Source organism: Trematomus bernacchii, unplaced genomic scaffold, assembly GCF_902827165.1.
Source record: "Trematomus bernacchii unplaced genomic scaffold, fTreBer1.1, whole genome shotgun sequence".
NCBI lineage: Eukaryota > Metazoa > Chordata > Actinopteri > Perciformes > Nototheniidae > Trematomus > Trematomus bernacchii.
Window position 1 is genome coordinate 24,068,252 of NW_022988043.1, and position 22,259 is coordinate 24,090,510.

The 22,259-nt window shown below is 39.6% G+C and overlaps 1 protein-coding gene across 1 annotated transcript in view; it reads left to right on the forward strand.

Annotated features, from left to right (window-relative positions):
• Nucleotides 1-22,259, forward strand: part of arid3c (AT rich interactive domain 3C (BRIGHT-like)) — a 72,782-nt gene that overhangs the window by 26,488 nt on the left and 24,035 nt on the right. The window contains exon 3 of the mRNA XM_034118558.1: nt 21,212-21,284. Within this exon, the coding sequence (XP_033974449.1) occupies nt 21,212-21,284 (73 nt within the window). The remainder of the gene's footprint in view (nt 1-21,211; nt 21,285-22,259) is intronic.

The window sequence follows — 22,259 nt, forward strand, 5'->3', positions numbered from 1 at the left end:
GCGGCGGTCCCCGCGGTGTGCCTTCTCATCCTCCGGCTCCTGTATGTCTGCCAGGGCCCACGTCACAGCGCACTTTGTCTGACCCTTCCCACAGCACTTACACTGCTCACTTCTCTGCCAGAGCTTGCGTTGGCACCCGTCCAGCTGGCTGAGTCCCACATGGATGCCTGAGAAGCATGGGAGAGTGAGATTTACACACTCCTTAACCAGAGGAACGTGCTTCTGTTTGTGGTTCCAAGTGTACACATGAGAGTGTGTGTATGGGTTCTTGTAACCATACTTGTGAGGACCAGTTCATATTTCAGTCTTTCTGAATGATGGCCACAATCAAATAATGAATAAGGTTAAGACCCTATTTGCACTTTTAATGTATTTATGTCTAAGAATGCAGTGATTTGTGGAGAAATGTGAAGGACCTTTACCAAATAATCAGACTAAAGTTCATTTTCAAAACATGTCAATTGGATTATAGCTAAGCCAATGCATTTTATTGGTAGATGCTTTTTTTGTATTTGGTGAAGATTTTCTAAAGGCAGAGTGCATTTCACTGCTCTGTAGTTACTGCACCCTGCACGGTAACGATGCTCTAACCCTCCTTTAAATTACTTACCTTTTTAAGGCTAATATTGTAAAATTGAACATTTTCAAAAACAAATCAAATACATGTTTCATTAAGAAATTGACAGAGGGAGTTGCAGTTATTTTTAATGTGGAGTCTTCAAATATTCCTCTTAGGTTGCATGCAAATAGCTCTACTAGCTCCACCAATCAGAGGCTTAGAACAGATGTAGCCTGAGAGACAAAACCCAGGAAAAGAAAACCAAAGGTCATTAAGTTTGTTAGTGTGAGTGAATGTAATAATTGAAGCCAGATGAACATATCAACATCTTCATCATCTGCTTGTGTCTCATCTGAAGTCTGACAGTTTGAGGGCAACTGAGAGAGATGTTTGTGACGTCAAACTGAAACCTGAAAGGCACGAAGGCAGGATTTTAATCAAGGCAGGACTATTGCTAATCCAGAATAAAGATGTCTCTAAAGTTGGAGTGTCCTGTAAAGTGGGTTAAAGTGCTCCACCTCTCACTCCCATTCAGGCTGGGGTCTAGGTGCTGCGAGAGTGAGGCCGTCGTTATCTCCCCTCCATCTTATGAGGAGGAAGTGAGGGGTCTTTTCCCCCCATCTTCAATGGCTCCTTCTCGTTCAGTTGAAGTGCACTAATGTGCTTAAATGGCAGACAGTGGAAACATGCTGTGGCTTGTTACCGGGCAGAGGAAAGGTGTTGTTTGTAATCCCTAATTCTGCTTTGCTTTCACAATGTTGGAATATGTCAAAGTGAAACACAAAATGACATATACAAGAGGTAACGAAAGCATAGCAGAATCTTTGTCATGTATGGATACAGATTTAAATTGAGACTTTATTATGATTAACTCTGCAGTTCCTATAGATATTCATGGACTGGACACTATGAAAAAACTGAAACGTTGACATAATACATTTAATTAAAGTCAGCGTTTCAGTTTTTTCAGTGCGAATGGCACATTTAATGGGACTGTTGGAGTAAATATAAAAGCCTTATCCGATGTGAGGACTAGACAGTTGGTTGTTATGCTCCTGCGAGCACTGAGGCACGTCGCTGAATGGTAACCAGGCATGCAAGGCAAGTTTTTGCAACTGATACAAGCGGCGGGATTTAGGAGTTGGCCTTCCGTCTGGCTGTCTAGGTGTGGTTCTCAGGGTGAGGGTTGTAGACTCGTCCACATTAGTGGCAGACTCAAGATTAGCACCCACGTTTTATGGCCACACAATGACCCATCCTCTCATTCTGATGGCCTCTGTTTGAGGTGGCCATTTGGCTGGTGAAGGCAATACTACTCTGAAGAACTCTGCCCATGAATCCCAGAGCCTTTCATTAGCTCTCCACTGAAATATTATTAGATGTCAAAGGAGACCACTCTATAGGTGTTTGAAACTTGTTTGACACGACCTGAAGCCAAGGTCGAAGCTGACTTTCTAGATTCTTGAGAGTAGTGTCATCGATGGCTAATTACCCCCTCACCACAGACAACATGCCTCTGCTTGTCACATGACCAGGAGGCTCAAATCTGAGTAGAAAGGCCCAAAGTGATTGGAAACTGAACATGAGATGTTTCTTTGTTTATTACCTGGACACACATTCCAATGTTGAGTCATAAGAGCAAGCTATTGGTTTCCAACTCCAACACAACAACTGGCTGTTCTTAGCAGTGAAAAGCAGTTAGCTTGCATCGTAGAAGTAGACACTACCCTTTGCATGTGGACATGACTTGGCCCAGATGAGATCATTAAGGCTTGCCAGATCTCTGACTACAACTGACATTTTGACCATATGCATTATGTGATTTGCAGGTGTAAGACAACTTTAAATAATTCTGGTTTTATACACAAGGGATTGCTATTTTAGCTGTTAAGGATTTAAAAAAAGGTTCACCATTATCTCACACACACACAAACATTCACACACATGCACATACGCACACACGCACACACTCACAAAAAAACCCACACACACACACAGTGGACACCTGGTTGGTTTCCTTCAATCTGTCATTAGGCTGAAAGATGTCCAGTCAATTAGATTACAGGGCAGTGTGCAGAGGGCCTGTCTGAGGTCTTTCCTGGGAACAACAGCAGTATATCAGCAGTCAAAATATGCAGCATTTCTGAACCACTGTAATGGCTCATACTATTACTCACAATGTCCATGTTTGGTAATAACTTGAGCCACACTGTGGCACTGGTCACATGTTCCTTTATTACCATGAACACAAGCACACACTTTAGTTTAACTAAATCCAACCAAGGTCATCACTAACCATGCAAAGACCCCATGTTTACTGGGTGGCAGTTGGATTGTAGTTATTTTATACACTGTAAATGTTTTTTGCTTGATTATTATTCAATTTAATTCGACTTTATTTTCCCCTGTAAATCTGATTGCGTTCAGCAGCTTGCTACAGATGACCAATACACACACAGCGGTTACAAATGGAGAGATTAACACAACTCACAACAAAAAAAGACAAATAATTAGCTTAAAAAACTAAAAGCAAAAATTGGTATACAATGAAAACATTAAAGTTACAGGCTCATGTTTGCTCCACTAGAGGACAATATGAACAGACATGAAAGGTACATTAGGTGACTCCTGCATTATTACCTGATTTGAGGCCCCTTACATAGAGGCCTCAGGCAGCTTTGGTCCCGGGGCCACATTGCAGGTTAATCTATGTCTATGCCTAATCTATGGGTTTGGAGCTGGGAACAGAAAGGGGAGGGGGGAGGCATAAGTCAGGCCTTCTAACTGTTTACCACACAATGTTATTTCCACCATCTACAACACATTTCTAGTCGCGCCAAATTGATTTTCACATGAGGCTAATGGTGTCCTGGAATTCCAACTGAGAACATATGGTATACTTTGAGACATGCCTAAAGCACAGTGAGTAAACACAATGTTAGCTGGTAAGATCTATCCAGCACAAATCAGAGCCAGAGTGTTTCCTTTGCAACCGTTTCAACAAATCTTCAGGTTCATTTGCTCCTCTAAGGCAGCAAGTGATTTAATTCTGCCTCCACTTATTGTGAGCTCCAGATGGCTTCCCTGGTGACCGGGCCCCGAGGCCTGCTGCAGCTCCACTACACCACCCCAAAGCCCTGGACCTCGGGGCCTTTAATCACACCTGCGTCTGTGTCATTAAAGTGGAGTTAATGTTTGAATGGATGTACGATTTGACAGAGTTAATCACAGAGGTCAGCGTTGCCTCAGTTAGGCAGGAGAGTGAGTCCAGAGTGTGTCCACAGGATGCTGTTAATTAAAGGTAGAGGAGGTAATGTTTTATCACTGTACATTAAACCAAGCCTTTCACAACAGTTAAACATTACACAATTAATGGCTCCATGAAGGGACACAAACATGTTCCCCTCCTTCACTGATTTCTAATTAAGAGACACACACACACACACACACACACACACACACACACACACACACACACACACACACACACACACACACACACACACACACACACACACACACACACACACACAGCCAAAGTGCAAACACTGTGAAAGTTGTAAGACAGGAACACAGAGGGTACCAAAGACAGGTAGCAACATGTCAATCACAAGGTAGCCTGTCCTAAATCATACCCTGATTTATCGTCTAATTTACGAAATCACAATTTACTAAATGATCATCATGCATGTTTTAAAGAAAACTACAGTTTGAAGCTATAAACTCTGTAGGAACATATTCACTGAGGTTATAAAAGACAACAATTGGATAGTAGGGCCATTTTCTCATAGACTTCTATAAAATCTGACTTCTTTTTGCCACCAGTAGAGTCGCCCCCTGCTGGATCTTAGAGATAATGCAGGGTTAAGGCACATTGGCGTCTCTTTTTCAGAGACGGAGGTTGACACTTGGTTTTTATAGAAGCAAATGGCCATTGTTAATATAAAGGATTATAGTTTTTTTATCAAATGTTCAACTACGTAAAATGGCTTGTGTCCATACATTGTTTGGGTGTCCACAAACCTTTGGCCGCGTGGAATACAGACCTGCTTTGTTTTGTACTCAGTCATTTGTAAGCAATGAAATGTTCTTTTCACAGTCAACGTGACATATTTTGCATTGATAGCACAACAGAGTTTGATGTTCTCGAACTGTGTTACCACTGTTACAGGAACATTTTCATCTGATCCAGTTCCAGAAAGTCTTGCAATCATTGTGGAATTCATTTAAAGGTTAAGCCTGGATTTATGAAAGATGTGGTTAAAGGTGACTCAGCATGATGGATGTGTCTCTGTGTCCGCAAGCTATCGAGCAGATAGCAGACGCCTTAGGTAGACTTTTGTGACCCATTACAAAACGATTCCGTTAAGCAACATTTCTGGGACGCTTAGTGAGTTCAGGGTGGTGCAACAGCAATGATAGTGACTCATTATCAAAATATAAGAGGACAAATGGTAAAGATTAGCTCAATCATGAGTGTGCTGGTTCTCCAGGTCACATATTAATATGTATCTATGTAGTCTGTCTTTCGAGTGTGATTAATGGTCAACATGTCTGTGTGGTTGGAACAGGTTAAGTTGACATTCGAATTGCAGCTTCATCTTGTCAGCAGTGGTTCGTTGTGTTTCCAACTTATCACTTCTGTATTAGTGAGTGATTATTGCAGGACTTCTTCAAATTGTCTTACATTTAAAAGGGAACAGTAATACAATGTCAAAGTACAATTGTCAAGTAATGCAGAAACTCTGAATAGAACACTTATGTGCTCTTCTTTCAATGCCATTAACCTGCCATGGACTGCAGAACAATATATAGCCTCTATGAGTTAATCTGCCATATTTACATGATGGACCTAAATGTCAATTCATATGCATTGTCCCTTCTTAAATAAATAAATACAAATCATATGCTTGTTCATATGCAGTAAAGTCAAAGTGATGTGTTTTGGCTGTGCACGACTAAACTCTCCATTATACTTATATCAAAATGATCTTAATATTTCATTCAGTCTAACTCTGTTCTTTGCCTCTCATTGAGTGCACACCATGCAGCCAACACACTGCTGCATGGTGTGTTGGCCTTTCTTCATCCTGTCAGGTAAGCAAATAATGAATGTTAATGTTTTTGCTTTGTGTGATGACTCAAACTGAAACAACAATCATCTGTGTCTTCAGTAGACTTTCATTAAAACGTATCCGTTCATTATACATCCTTCAATTCAAACATTCAGAGCTCTGTCTTTCTGAATGATTAGGGCCTGCTGCTGTGAGCGGTTAAATACTGTGTTTGGTATTTTTGTGGCAGAAATCCTTTATGCGACCCACAGCGAGGAAACCGGTTTGAGTTGTGTTTTGAGCGTCTTGCAGTATTCTTTTATTTGCAGCTTTTTGTTTAAACACATTTTGTTTTCATTTCGAAAGCTGCCGTGCGTTTCTCCTAATGGAAATGTGTTGGGCCGTTATAACGCGTTGGCACCTGTCGGCCTCCGTAACTGATTCATTCAACACAAATGGAGATAATATCTGCAGATGGAGCGAGATTATTCAGTAATGTTCACACAGTTACCTGAGCAGTCTGTAGATAACATGTTCAGAGGAGAATGAGTTGCACAACAGTAATGTCACTTCACACAGGTCACCTAAATATGACTGATTGTGTTTGTTTGGGTTATTTTAGCTTATAAAAAGGCTTTATATGACAGTTGAGATATATGTTGGAGCAGATATCATCTCGGCAGTGTTCTCAGCTGGACTTTGGGACTGCTGCTGCTCTTTGATTCCCAATAAATTAGAATTAACATCAGCCAAGGTTTTAAGGACCTACACTATCACATGCTTCCTGTTTAGCTTGAACTCTTTTAAGAGCCCTAACCTCTGGCGAAGAATAAATTAATGGAGCCCAAAACAGAACAGCAGGTCTATAAAGAGAACATTAAGCAGCCTCCTGACATGGAGCAGCATTTTAATATCAGATGTTTAACAGCTGCCTGTCTGACATTGATTAACACCTCTGCTCCTGGTAGCATTCCAACTTCCTCAACAGGTCTATTTGGAGCGCTGGGAGGCTGTTGTACCTCTGGGAATAGTTTAAAACATGAGAGCAGTTCCTGCGTGTCGACAGTGCCAGCAGTAACCTGAGATGGTGCACACATGACAGAAGGTGTTCTAGTAAGCATGAAGGAGTAAATGATTTATTCCAAATGTTGTAACCTTAGGAATGTCATGTCATCCACAGTGCACAGCAATACACTCCAGTCTGGAGAATGAGCCTGTTTGTCAGCAAACACAGCCGATGTGGACAATATGTGATATCAAGTTATCTCATCCAGATTAGAGAGGCCTGAGAAGAGGCCAATGTAATGCCACAGGGTTTGCTGTTGATTGAATGAAAGTTGCAAAAGACATTACAAAGAATGTGTATTTCATGTGGATCAGTTGCATCTGGCCAACAATTTGCTTTATGAAGTTAGTGCTAATAGAGTGGTGCAGTGAGTGTAGGCCGACCCTAAAGTTAACATCACAAGCGCTCAACCTCGACCAAAAGCAATGGGATTTTTGGGAATATTGTAGAAATAAGACCTGTGGCTAAGTAATGATACTTACACGTTTTGTTCAGCAGACCAATCTCCATTTTATTCCCGAAGAAGTTGAAAAGATGACATAATCCTATAAAGGAAATACATCACAGCAACATGGCTTCACATCATCGCTGCTAAGCTAACGGCGGCTAATGTTCAGTGTGATGAAGTTTAGTAGTGTCCTTTAGCCAGATGTTAGCAACCGCAGTTTTTATAGAAGCTTGGGACATTTACCAGTGGGGTATTTACTGACGTATTTTATGTCGTAGGACAAAGTCTCTTCAGCTTGTGTTAACAACAGACCTTAAACACGATCAGAAACATTTTGACTTAGAAATGAGGGAATCAGACGTGGTAAAATGCTAACTCATGGGTTTTAGGCCTCATTCCTGTACCACTCTATAGAGCATGTTAGCATGCTGACAACAGCATTTAGCTCAAAGTCTAGTTGATTGTTGTATCTCTATTTTTCATAATGCCTTGGTCACTTATCATAAACCACGTTCTGCTCATAACATCCACAGTCAGTTACAGAAATAGCCAAAGTGATGCCTTTGTAATTGGTCTGTTCTTCTTATGGCCTGTTTGGTGTAAAAGAACCATCGAAATTCTCTGCTAATAATTTATTTTTCAAAAAATATTAAAGATGGTAAATGATGTGACAGTGCTCACACAACACGATATCAAAATAATATAATAATATTTTAAATTTTAAATTGGTGTGGCCAGAGTGGTCTTCTGAGCAGATCGGAGATGTAAAAAGCCCTCTTAACATACCACCGGAGAATCAGGCAAGATCATCTATAGATACATCAAAATACTGGTGCTGTGCATTAGATATATAAGACATCATTGAGAGAACATCTTTAGGAAGAAATGACAGTGTTATCTTTGTTAAACTCCCCGTCAAATGGTCCAAGATGTTACAGTATAATAATCTGAGGTCAAATCAGCCTTTATTTTTGCAGCACCTTTTATGCAAAACAATAATTACTGTATACACTGAAAAAAGCTGACTTTAATTAAAGGTATTATGTCAACACATTTCACACAACTTAGGTCAGTTTAAAGCAATAATATTAAGTCGTACCTAATATTTTCTATTTCAACTTAATATAATATAATTAAATGAAAGTTAACATTTTAGTTTATTTTGTAGTAAGTGCTTTACCCAAAATCTTAACTGTTAAATCAAATTGACCAACACTTAATATAATATAAATGGATTGGGGTCCTGTAGTGGGCAGTTTGCAGCAGAGGCCTGGGGGGTGCAGTGATGGAGGGGGTCTGCCTGATTAGCGGTGGGAGATTCAGTGAATTGAGCGTGACCTCCGTGTGTCAGCAGATCGTGTGACACGGAGCAGCTTCCAGCCTGTTGCATTGTGTTGGACACACTGCCTGCTGCTCATTGACTGTTCATGCTGAGGCTGCAGTTACACTCTGTGTGTTTGTGGAGAGGGGGGGGGGGGACGTTTCTTTGACATTTCTGGCATTCATTGTGATCTTCTTTATCCCCACCACCTAAATCATTGCACTTTGTGGTTGGCAGTGTTTGTTTCTATCTAAATCATGTGCACATTTAAAGCACATTTCAAAAATAATTTGCAAGAGACAATGTCAAAAGAGTGTGACAGTTCTCCAACTGCTCTTCAGTTGGGGGTGCAGGGACTTTACTTACCTCCACCTCCATGTATCACCTCTATGACTTAACAGAGTCATATCACTCTTACATACTTTCCCAAATATGTTGCTTTTCTGTTTCCATGAACAGTTTGATATAGCACAAATGTAACACTTCCTTTGGGGATGTTTCACAATAAAAGCCTCTAGAATAAGTTCCTGCTTTAAACCTAACAGTGGCTGAACACTCATCCACAAAGTGCAAATGAAAGGTTATTAGTAGAAATGAAATCAATAAATGAGTATTTGAGTAAAACAGAGTGTGAGTTAGGGCTGCTCAATTAATCGTATTTTAATCGCAATTACGATTTTGGCCTGCAACAATTATAAAAACAACATAATCGAAATAAAACTATTTTTTCTTATTTCTTTTCTTATTTATTTATTTTTTAATTAATTTTTATTTTTTTAATTGGGTTTTCAGTTGAATTATACCTAAAGTTCAGGGTAATCAACTGTTAAAAACATACTGTTCACATTTTCTTTTTCAATAAATGGATGTTTTCAAAGTAAATGGATAATCGTTTTTAATAATCGTGATATCAATTATTGACCAAAATAATCGAGATTATGATTTTTGCCATAATCGAGCAGCCCTAGTGTGAGTATGACAAGACTCCATTATTCCTCTGTTGATGCTATTGATGTATTCGAGTCCCAGGTGTTATTGTAAGATTAACAGTGTGGCACAAGAGCAGACACTTATTTTATATTTGGAAGTTCTCATTTTCGTTCAAATTGTATTTTAAAGCAGTGTTCCTCGAACTTTTTCAATAATGTACCCCCTATGCCTATAGTAACAAAAAGGAGAGTTCCACGCTATAAGAGTGTGATTTACTAATCAACAGGGTAATTGAAAAACACTGAAATGCTACATGTTAGATTTTTAGAATCTATGACTACATTTGTGGCCAAACAATTGTTTGTCACAATGCAATGAGATAATATTTGAGTCAGTCTAATAAGGACTGACAATTGAGTGAGAAACATGTATTATTTCTTTCTCTTCAGCTGTATTGTTGTGTCATTCAACATGAAACATCATTGTGAAAGGGATCGGGTTTGTTGCAGAAGTTTCGTCAATTAACGATTGGATTGAAAATAGGATTGTTTTAGAATCAAATGTAGTTTATTGATGTACATTATTTACTTAACTTATTTAGAGTAGTCATTTTAGGCACTTCTGGATTTTACCCCTGCAGTACTCCAAAGTATATATGCACTGAAATGCTGACTTTATTTAAATGTCAACAAATTGCACATAACTGTAGTATGTTAGATGAAAGCAATAATAATAAGTTGAACCTAATATGTATTATTTAAACGTAATAGTATTGCTTTAAACCAGGGGTGTCAAACTCAAATTCATCGCGGGCCACATTAGCATTATGGTTGCACTCAAAGGGCCAGTTGTAACTTTAAGACTATATAAATATATAATATATATAACATAATGTATTATATTACATTATTGCCTCTGCATTGGATTATTATCGGATAGGGTAATAACTTCATAATGAACTACGTCTGAAGGCAAAAGTCTAGGGCAAATAATTGCAAGTCTCTTCAGTGCGCATGTCACACAATGAGATGCATTGTGGGAAATGTAGTTTATTGGCAACGTGCTTTTGTAAAGCATCATGTAACTGTATAATAAACTTATTATATTATTTGCAAGCTCTTGCAGGGCCACAAAAAATGAAGTCGGGGCCGGATTTGGCCCCCGGGCCTTGAGTTTGACACCCCTGCTTTAAACAGTTATGTGAAATCTGTTGACATTTAATTAGAGTCAACATTTCAGTGTTTTCATTGTGGGAAACGCTTCATTAAACTGTGCTAAAACTCCTCAGCAGTGGGACTTCATTGTAAAGTTACAGTCAGTGTTTTACTCGAGGAATGTGTTGGCTGGTGGAGGTTTGAGTGGGGCAGGCCAGTAATGGGACACTGAGCTGTGAAGTGCAACAGGAAGAGGGCGAGGTGGTGCTGAGGGATTTGTTAACCAATGTTGCACACCTGCTTTGGGTCACTGGCTTTTAAATCTATTTTTGATAAGAATGCAGGACATGGTGGTTTTCATGTGGGGATAATTACAACAGTAGCCTTGAGAGCTCCAGGACAAACACAATACGTGCGGGACAATCCCGGCCGACACATACGAGAGGAAAATAACGTAGGAACTGGACTGGAAGTGCCCTGAAAAATCTGAAACTTTGAGGCATTATGAAAATGTATAAAACTGTTTGGACATGATTACACAAAACTAGTAATTATTGCACAGTACAATTCTAAAAAAGTCTCACTTCTACTTCTACTGCTGTGTTCCCTCCCTTGTTAATCATGAGTAATGACAACCTGTTGTTAGGGCTACACTGTCTGTTTATTGGTTAATGGATGATCGTTGTGTTGAGTGACTTAACTACTATTGCACATCATGTTGATTATTCCATCCACAAAACCACTAATGTTAATCATTCAGCGATGCAGGATCCCACAATAAAAATTGCTTACCATTGCAAAAATAAATAAAACATGGTTAACTCAGAGAACATTTATTTTATCTTCAACATGAATGCAGAGATGTTTCCGTCTGCGTCCATTCAGGAAGTCATTAGCATGGGTAATGTATTCCGTTACAATGACTGGTAACCTGTTGAATTATGTAATAAACATAATCTGAGTATCACAATATAAAAGTAACCTGATCACTTTCTGTTACTTTTGGATAACCTCTATCGAATCCAATCAAATAATATCAATAAATGAGAAAATAAATATCAATAAGACGTGTATTATGTAAGACAACAGAACAATGTAACCTTAGAAAAGAAGAAACCAAGATATTTAGTATCAATAATGATTTAATTAATATGAAAACCTGCCTTTCATGCAGCAGATTCAGGCAGTATTATCCTACAGAACAGTACAGCTCACAGAGAAGAGATAACATCTGATCCTTTACAACAAACACTATATGCTCTTTTTAGGTTTTCAGTAACATTGTAATCCTGATAGTATTTCAAAATGTTTTGAAATGTTACAGTAATCTTAGAAAGGGAATACAGGTCCCTTTTTTGTATCCTGATTATGTATTCCATTGCTCTCCAAGCCTGGCAATTAGCTAGTCCTTTGTAAAACAATGATACATTTATTAAAGAGTATTAAGGACTATCGGAGGAATGAAGTAGTTTAACTACATTTAAACTCAGGGGCCTCTGCAACAAGGGGCCTCAATATAATAAAATACAAAACCCTAATAATGCAAGTGTCACTAAAGTGCTCCTTTTCTATCGGTTCACGTTGCCTTCTGTACTGCTGACACACTTATTGTTGCCAGTATTGTTGTGGTTACATCTAAAGCAGGGGTGTCAAACTCAATGTCATCGCGGGCCACATTTGCATAAAGGTTGCACTCAAAGGGCCGGTTGTAACTATATAAATATATAATATATATATAAAATAATGTATTATATTACATTATTGCCTCTGCATTGGATTATTATCAGATAGGATAATAACTTAGTAATTAACTACGTCTGAAAGCAGAAGTCCAGGGCAAATAATTGCAAGTCTCTTCAGTGTGCATGTCACAAAACGAGATGCATTGTGGGACATGTAGTTTATGGGCAACCTGCTTCTGTAAAGTGGCATGTAACCGTATAATAAACGTATTATATTCTTTGCAAGCTCTTGCGGGGCCACATAAAATGAAGTCGCGGGCCGGATTTGGCCCCCGGGCCTTGAGTTTGAAACCCCTGATCTAAAGAATGTGTCTTTCTACAAAGCACAGTCACTGTTGCATATTAATAGTGCAGCAGTGTAGATCAGATGGAGGAGGTTCTGAGGATAAAAGGGTGGGAGGGGCCGTCTGCTGAGGTGGTGTCTGCACTGATTTACTGGGCCTTGTATCTGTCTGTTTGGCTGGAGGCCATGTTGGCCTTTGAAGTGGCCCAGATGACATGTGAAAGCTGCCTTTAATGGTGTGGTCATTGTGTTCCAGCACAGAAGCAGAAGCAGACATGTTGGTCATCTGCACAGACATACAATTAAAAACACATATGTGTGGACTTTTAAATAAAGCTGTGCATCTGTTAAGTATATACACAGATTACTTTTTTAAACTTTATTTTCCATTTTCTTTAACAACATAGCAACTTTGAATTACATACAGTTTCAAAAGCAAAATACAGGAGTGTGCATGTTGTCCATGTTTTACACCCATTACGTAGCGAACCACTTCAACACGTGTATTTCGGTTTATTCACGGCATTCATTTTGTTATTCTACAGTATTGTTGTTTTATAGTTATTTGTTAATGTATATAACCCAATTTGTGTTCTTTGAAATTGAAAAGGATATTGCATTGTGTTTGTTACTTTCGTCGCAGTTGTATATGTCTTAAAGGGCCCATGTCATGCTTTTCCGGTTATTACCCGTCCCCTTGTGTGTTATGAAGGTTTTTATGCATGTAAACGGTGTGCAGAGTCAAAACCCTCAAAGTACACCCTGTAGCGAGTAAAACTCTAACACAGAAAATACCTCCCCAAAACGCCTCGTTGGAGATACGTCATTGTCCATTTGATTCTTCCATTTCGTTCAGGGGTACGGTATGATGTCAAGCCGTACCGGAACGAAATGGACCAATCCGTGGAGCCGTTACGTTACGTCCGCGGAGCCGTTACGTCAAGCCCCCGCTGATTGGTCCAAATTGACCAATCCACGGACTTCCTCACACACACATCTGTGTGCAGGGAGCAGGCAGCTCAGCTGATTTCTCCTCCCTGGCTGCAGGCTGATAACAGACAGTTGGGATCGCGGCAAAATTCTCTCTGCAGACCCATTCTCACAGCGTTTATCAACCTTTTTCTTACTCAATATCAAGCCACACTTATTGTTTTTACTTCGGCTGTGACTTTGTGTGTGCTCAGGATGAGTTTGGCTGTGTTTGGCTGTGTATCGCTAACAAGGAAACAACACCTCCACGGAGCTCAGCGCGATTCACAACGTCCCGACCAATCAGAGCACACTGTGCTCACAAGGAGGGTGGGGGCTGGAGCTATTGGAGCTACAACGAGCCGTTAAAGGCAGAGAGTGAAATTCAGTGAATACACGTAGTTTACAGAGATGCTGTATTACCCCTTTCACACCAACGCAACTCCGGTTCAAGCTCCGTGCTAGAGCTTTTCAGGTTCAGAACCGGTACTTCGGTTTAGCTCCGGCTCTTTTCACACCGCTCAGAGCCCGACTGGTGCTGCCGCTGCTGCGTCATGACGTCACAGTTTACGTCGCTGATTTTCTCCCCAACGGAGCTCACCTCACAACAACAACGGGCCGGGGACTGCGTTGCTTTTAATCATACGAAGCCAGATTAAATTAAATAACGACTTCTCCAACCTTATACTTTTCTCCAGAGTGCCGTGGTTCATTGTTTATTAATGTGTTTCAGCGGCATTTACCGACCGCTGCAGTGCTGGCCGGCTGCTCTTCCACGAGTGTATTCTCCCGTTAGCTCCGGGTTAGCTCACACGGCTCTAAAGTATTCACTGTCTGACTGTCACACAAGCAGCTGATACATATCCCCAGTTCCCCTTAAGTGAATGTGTGTCAGTCTGAATTGACGCTGTTTGGCATCACAACGCTGTTATGAAAGTTTCTCTGGTATAACATGGGTGATGTTAGCATAGCAACCGAAGCTAAACTGACTACTTGCTACTGTAAGTTGTTTTCTACAGGCACTTTTTACCGACGTATTTTTCATTATGATTCTACTTATGACAACCTGTGCAGCCCATGTATTGATTCCATCCGATAGCTGCTATAATAACAAACAAAACGTCTGCCTGCTCTCCACAATGATCAATAACAGCGAACGGATGGTCAAAGTAAGGTACAAATAAACAGAATCACACGAAGCCTGGTGTTGCCTGACTTTATAAAGCGTGTTTTTTTTTAACAAGTGTGTGGTTGCGTTCTAGTCACTTTGCTCAGCACTACTGCTTGTTACAACTTTTATTTGCCGTACTCGCCTTAACTGTTAGCTCAGGTTAATCTCGCCCCCCTCCGACGTAAGCGTGACGTATGCGGTTCTTGCTTCTAGACGGACAACTTTTTGGTGCTCGAAACGAACCGGATTAGAGGCTGCTCCGCTGCGGTGTGAACAGGAAAACCCGGTGCTTTTCAAGCACCAGCACCGAACCGGCCCCGAAACACCGTTGGTGTGAATGGGGTATATGAGAAACCAATGTGAGTTTGGAACAATGCACAGTATAAATCTATTTTAGTAGACCTCAACAATGGAATTATGATCAGTGGAAATGGCCATGACATGGGCCCTTTAAGTGTAATTTGGCTTGGCTTCCTATTTTTTATGGACATGCTTTTATTTTGAAGGAGAGTTAGCGCTGTTGACAGGAAGTTGTTGTTGCTATGGAAAAACGTGACGGAGATTAACGGAGAAAAGTAATATCTACATATAAAGACGGAGAAAGTAAACGATAACGTTTATGGTTAAGTGTTAGCACCCCCCAAAGAGGCACAAGCTCTTACGTTGATATTGGAGATTTCAATAAATTACAAAAAAAGAACAGAAAAAACAAAAACAAACGAATATCCGAATAACGAAAATGAAACCCAAATAGTACTCCAACGAACGAATATTCGGATATTCGGGTACAGCCCTAGTAGAGAGCACAACACTTTGGATTCCTAATGTCTAAACTGTCCCTAATTAAGAAAAGAGAATAGAACAAGAACAAGAAAGCAGCCCAGGAGAAGGAAAGGGGTTAAAGTCACAGAGAGCTGAATTACAGAGATATAAGAGGAGAAGACAGACAGGAAGTAAACAATAAGAGGAACAGCTGAAGAAGACAGACAGGAAGTCATCTCTACTATATGGGCTCTGTCAGTGTTTAAAGACTGAAACAGAAACCCTAATAAGTGCTGCTGTCATTTTAAGTAACATTGCTTCGCTGCAGTATTTTACTATTTGTCACTAGAGTATTGTTTTTTTAGTTCATAAAATCATCTTTAAATTAAAGCGTTGGGTCAAATGATTGATTCATGTATCTGCGCATCGGGTCTTGCTCACCCTCGTCAGGTTTCCTTTCGCAATAATTAGGCGTGCTGCATTTTATCATCTAAAACGTAAACATCAATTACGTCACTTTGTAACTGGAATTCTTCGCTGTTCTAATTAAGTCCTTATAATTGAAATATGTCTTGTAATACGATTCAAAACATGTTGTTTGGAAATACTTATGATAAAGCCCATGTGTCCTAGAAGCACATTGATATTGGAGGACTGAAAACGCTCACTTCTTGAATTGTGGACCAATTTAGCTTTTCTCTTTCAGTTTTTCGTTGCCTTACATTCTTGGGACTTTTAGCAAGGCTTTCTCCGAATGTGTGTGTCCTGCAGTGGTCCATGGTAAAATAACACTTAGAGCTGCCAATATGTGGTCAGGCTGCTGCCACTTAATCCTGTAAAGGCTCACCCTGCCTCTTCATATTAGCTTCCACATCTTCTGCTTCTGGGTGTGTGTGTGTGTGTGTGTGTGTGTGTGTGTGTGTGTGTGTGTGTGTGTGTGTGTGTGTGTGTGTGTGTGTGTGTGTGTGTGTGTGTGTGTGTGTGTGTGTGTGTGTGTGTGTGTGTGTGTGTGTGTGTGTTCACCAGCGGAGAGCTGTTACTAGTGGCACCAAGCCAACTGGAAGGTGGCCAGCATGCCCGCAGCAGCATTGTTCTCTGATTAACATTACACACACACACACACACACACATGCAAACAGACACTCTAGGTGGTCACTTACACATGTACACTTTCACACTAACTTCTCACGAGTAAGTATTTTTGTTTACGTTTTTGTTTTTTTGTTTACGTTTCTCAGCAGCTTTTCATTCACAATGATATTATATTTCTTGTTTTATATTTTATGTCTGCACCATGACAAGTCAGATTCCTCGTATGTGTGAACCTACCTGGCAATAAACCTGTTTCTGATTCTGATTCTGATTCTGATATCTAATTTCACCTCTCGTCTACTCCAAATTGAGATATGTCATATATTCGGAACTCAATAGTGATGGATGAGTATGTCATGAATAAAAAGTGAAGTTCCACTTGGTGCTATATTTTGCTGCAATTTTCACTACTTTATATGAAATGTGTTTCCGTTCTGTAAGTACCTTACTTTAGTAGTTACATTACTTACATAGAATGCACACAGGATTCACACACTGCAATTATGTTTAATTTGTTAACATAATACATTTATTTAGTTGAACGTTTCAACAAGATTTCTTACCCTTTTCCTCACTGAATCTTATATCTTATATCTATCTTAGAAGTCTGACTATCCATGAGATACTGTTCCGATTTGTATCTAAAAAAACACAACATCAATTGCTACTTCGAGTTCTGTTTTCTTGAACTGAAAAAAGTGAAAGTTGATTTTAATTCAATGTATTAGGTTAGTTGGAAGCAACAATATTAAGTCTAAATAAAAAAACATTAGGTTCAACTTAATATTATTGCTTTCAACTAACCTAATATGTGAAATGATACATCTTTTTCAGTGTGGTCTTTTCTAAATGACTCTCTTATTTATTCTGCGTGTTCTCAAAGGTTAGGTCAAACAAATGATAAATGTTTAGCAACAGGTATAGTTTCTGAGAGAGGAAAAGGCCATGCAGGAGAGATTTCCATGTTCAACGTCGGCAGGCTGCCCCCGCTGACCTGCTGACTGACAGAGAGCCTCCAGGTTCAGCTGAACCCAGTGTCCTTCAGCCTTCTCTCCAGTTACTTCACACACACACACACACACACACACACACACACACACACACACACACACACACACACACACACACACACACACACACACACACACACACACACACACACACACACACACACAGAGGGGAAACAGTAAACAAAGTTCAGACAGGAATGCTGCCCGGTCACTTCTCCCTTTCGCTCTCAACCATTTGCAGGAGAACCTGACCAATAGAGTGTAGAGCTGTGTATGAATGACTTCGGCTCATGTCTCTTCTTATTGGACAGATTCCACACTAATGTCATAGACTGTGCATGTATTCAATTAGGTTAGACAATGTATTTTCCATTCCATGTTTTCCATTCCATCCAAAAACAGATGAATAAAATAGAAGAAAAATTAATAAATAAAATATATTATAAAACATAAGAAGTAAGAATGTACAGTGGATGATAAAATAAGTTAGATAAACATAAGAAATTAAAGTAATATGTCCAATAAAGATAAATGAAATAACAATCATATATATATTTATATATATTAATGTCAAATGTTGCAGTGACAGGGACAATGGTGGGTGTAATAGGTTTGAAAAACACACTTATAAGTTCTTCATAAGCACCCTGTTCACATCAGATGAATTGCATATGGGGTTCTCATTGCACAATGATCATTTGGAGCTACAGCAGCTGTTATTTTACATTTTGAATTGTGGGTTTGGGTGTAAAGTCCTCTGCCAACGTACACCTCCGTGCTGCATTCACAACCCGTGATGAACACTTAAAGAGCATTTTAAGAACAGCTCTATGCAGGTAGTTATGAAACAAATAAATGAAAGCCTTTAAAAACGACAAATATGAAACTTAGTAAGTGAACGGCTTTAGCTGAACAGTCAGTAAAGATGGATTTATTTAACTTAAAGTTCCAAATCACATTCTCACATTTCACCATTAATCACAACTTATTGTAAAGTCAAAGTTCCAAAGTGAAAATGATTCTTTGCCATTTTTTCTGAAGCATCTCGACATCTTTGAAAAATGAACGTTTTTAAATATAAACATGTATATTTGAGTTTTACTGGGTTTACCGGCTGCGGTGTGTTTGTGTGCATGTTGACACATGTGTCATTGCCCCTATGCTCATCATTGTCTCTGCATATATGCCTTTGCGCTCCATGGGCCTCACAATTGATCCTGCTGCATTGTCATCCGCTCTGCATTTGTGCACTTAACATTTTTGCAATGGCTTGCTGTTCCTTTACCTTTCGATATTGCCTGCACCATGGACTGCCTGCAGAGCAGCACTCACAATGCACTCACAAACACACACACACACACACACACACACACACACACACACACACACACACACACACACACACACACACACACACACACACACACACACACACACACACACACACACACACACCACCTCCGGAACCCTCCCCTCAACACCCCCCCCACGGTTTCCTCCTGAGTGCTGACCTGCTCTGGTCCTTTAATATTGGTGACAGCTAATACACTTCTAAATGATCAGTTATTATCTCTGGGGCCTCGTCCACAGGGCCCCACTGATTCCAAAGGTCATCCCTCTGTCTTCCAGTATTGATTAAGTGGGCCTGTTAACGTGGCTCTGGGCCTTGCTGAAAGTGAACATAGCCACTAACATATTTCCATCGGCTGTATGTGGCTGGAGAGGCCCATTTAAAAGCCTCTTTGACACTGCTGTCCCCGTGAATAGGGCACGATGAGGAGCATAATGGGTATGCCAATAAGGGAAGAAGTGCTACTGAAATATACGGAGGGCCAGACACACGGAGATATCCTGCTGAGATATTATAGGTTTTTATTCTCAGTCTTTACATTTACCTTTTTCTTTTCAAATGAAGATATGTGTCTCAGTGGCCATAAGAGTTCAGCCTAAGATGATGATCGTGTTTGACTGCCGGTGAAATGTTGTTATCCCACACTCTAATGTGGCTTTTAGGCTGACACAAACACTTATTATTACACTAATTCCAGACATTACTCGCTCAGATTAATTAGACTTTTTTTGCTTCCCTCGCAACATCAGAATCAGAGATCCTTTATACGTTGACCAGCGGGGAAATGAACATTGTTGCATTAAGGGGACATTGCAGATAAAGACAAAATAAAAGAGTAGACTTACATATTAAATAACAAGGAAAGTACATTAGATAAGTGCATATCCAAGGTGTTAAAGATACAGGTAGCAGCATTATGAAGTGAATGAACGTACAAAAGTGATGAAGAAGCATACAGTAATAACAGCAGTAACTAGTAAAACTATATATTGCACTGTTATTTTACAACCGTGTTATTACAGTATTAGCAGCCAGTTGTAGCAGCTGTAAAATAAGATATATTGCACTGCTGGCCTAAAATGTGCTATTTGATAACATTTTCTACGTGAAATCAGATAACACTTTCAATATTAAGATGGGATCATTATAACAGTCTTTGCAATACTGTGATCACGGAAAATGAAATATTCCTGCTGGATGTATTTTCTGGGACTTTAATAAGTGATGAGAGATCGCACCACCTGACAAATACGTGATATTCTCAAAACTAACCAGCTATTTAAAAATGAGTCAGGCACAGTGTTTAACTATGTCAATGACATATGCAATGATTGACTAGAAAAAGTGTTTAACTGACATACAGTTCATTCAGGCTTGGGCAATAATGGACTACATGGATAACATAATCAGGATACAAAAAAAAGTAACTCTATTCCCTTACAGTTACATCCAAAAAATGTAATAAAATGACTGGTATATTTAGAAACTAGTGGATCTCTATAGTGTTTGTTGTAAAGGATCAGATGTTCTCTCTTCTCTGTGAGCTGTACTGTTCTGTAGGATAATACTTTAAGTGTGAATCTAATCTATACGCCTACTGCCTGAATCTGCTTTATGGTTTTCACTTTCTTTGCTTCATTTGTTCTGTTTTTAATTCAGCAGGTGAACCTATATGTTCATAAAATAGTGTGTGTGATCTTAACTGTGTGTATTAAACTAAAACTGAGCATTTTCTGTCAGCTCAAATTTGATTTCTGCGTTTTTAAACTGTAGTATGTGCTCATGTTGGTGTGTAGGCTGCTGCCGGAATATGCTGAGTGAAAGGCAGCTTGATTTCATTGCATTTGGAACTGTTTCTAATATTGTGTCCTCTATAGAAGATAGCACCATGCTCAGAGCTTTGTATGAATGAACAACATGTTTGTGCTCACCTTTTTGAAGGGGTCAGATAAGAAACGCTGATGGTCATTTGGTTGGAGCTGCCAAAGGCATACCTCTCTAAGGCGCACAGATGTGAGAAAGCTATTCATGGGCAGAAAGCATCTTCCTGATGTTGTTCCAGCAGCGGTGTGGCGCTGAGCCTTTGTGCTGGAGGTGTGAGCGGGCTGCTGGTCAGTCGCTGCTCCGGGCTCAAGGCCGCTCACAGACTGTCTTCAAGGAGCTCATTGTCCTCTCCTGATCGGCCATAATCCTCAGAGTTCATGAACAACTCCACCAACCTCTCAATGATCAAACATGGCCTTCTTTTTCTTTGGTAAAAATGTCTAATTCATTCCATTTCTTTCCTTCTTTTTTTCAGTTGTATGAATTGGACGATGACGAAAAGCGCAAAGAGTTTCTCGATGATCTTTTCAGCTTCATGCAGAAACGGGGTGAGTGGTTTCCACAACAATAAGCTTCTTCTTTCAAAAACATTGTTCAGATGTGCACCTTTGCACTATTTTCCTTATTATTACAATTATTACTTTTCAGTTGTCAGTACCTATTAACAGATACCAAAGCTCCCGATGATTTTTGAAGTTTTTACTTCTCAAAAAGTACTTTGAGGTCTATGAGATTGAGTTGAAAGCTGCATAAAAAGCCATGCACTGAAAAAATGTAAACATTGACTTTAATTAAATGCATTATGTCCACAAATGTCACATAACTGTATTAGGTTAGTGGAAAGCAATAATATGAAGTTGAACCTAATATTTGTATTCAAACTTAATATTATTGCTTTCAACTAACCTAATACAGTTACGGGAAATATGTTGATATAATACATTTGATAAAGTTAATGTTTCAATTTTTTTATCAAAACTCAATTCTGACAATTCCAGCTGATTATAGCAAGGTGACCTGGCGTGATCAGCTTCTTCTTAGTGAAGGGCAACACCCTGTTTTCTTTGATTGGCCTCTTATGTGTGATGGTGTGTTTTCCCAAAGTGAGCATTCAGCTGGCAGCCGCTGGTTTTGGAGGCGGGAAATAGATGCGTGTTAGGACCCTTCCATAACATAAGGAAGTTAACCACCCAGCAGAGAATAAAAGGCCCTACCACTTACAATGAAAGTCTATTTTAGGAGCCCAAGGCTGCCATGTTTTTGTTACTTTGAATTCCTTGTTCGGTACACAATGTCTGCAGATACATAATGTCCTCACCTGCCTTGCCCTGACTTATAATGCACAATGGACATGGCATTACAACGCGGGAGTTTTATTGTGGCTTATTTTCAATAAACAATAATTGCTAACCCTAACCCTAACCCTAATCAAGTTCACAACAGAAAATGGATTTGAATCAAAATGCACAGGGAAAATGTTATGTATTTTGATTATAGAAAGCTTAATGTAGAATGAGAATGTA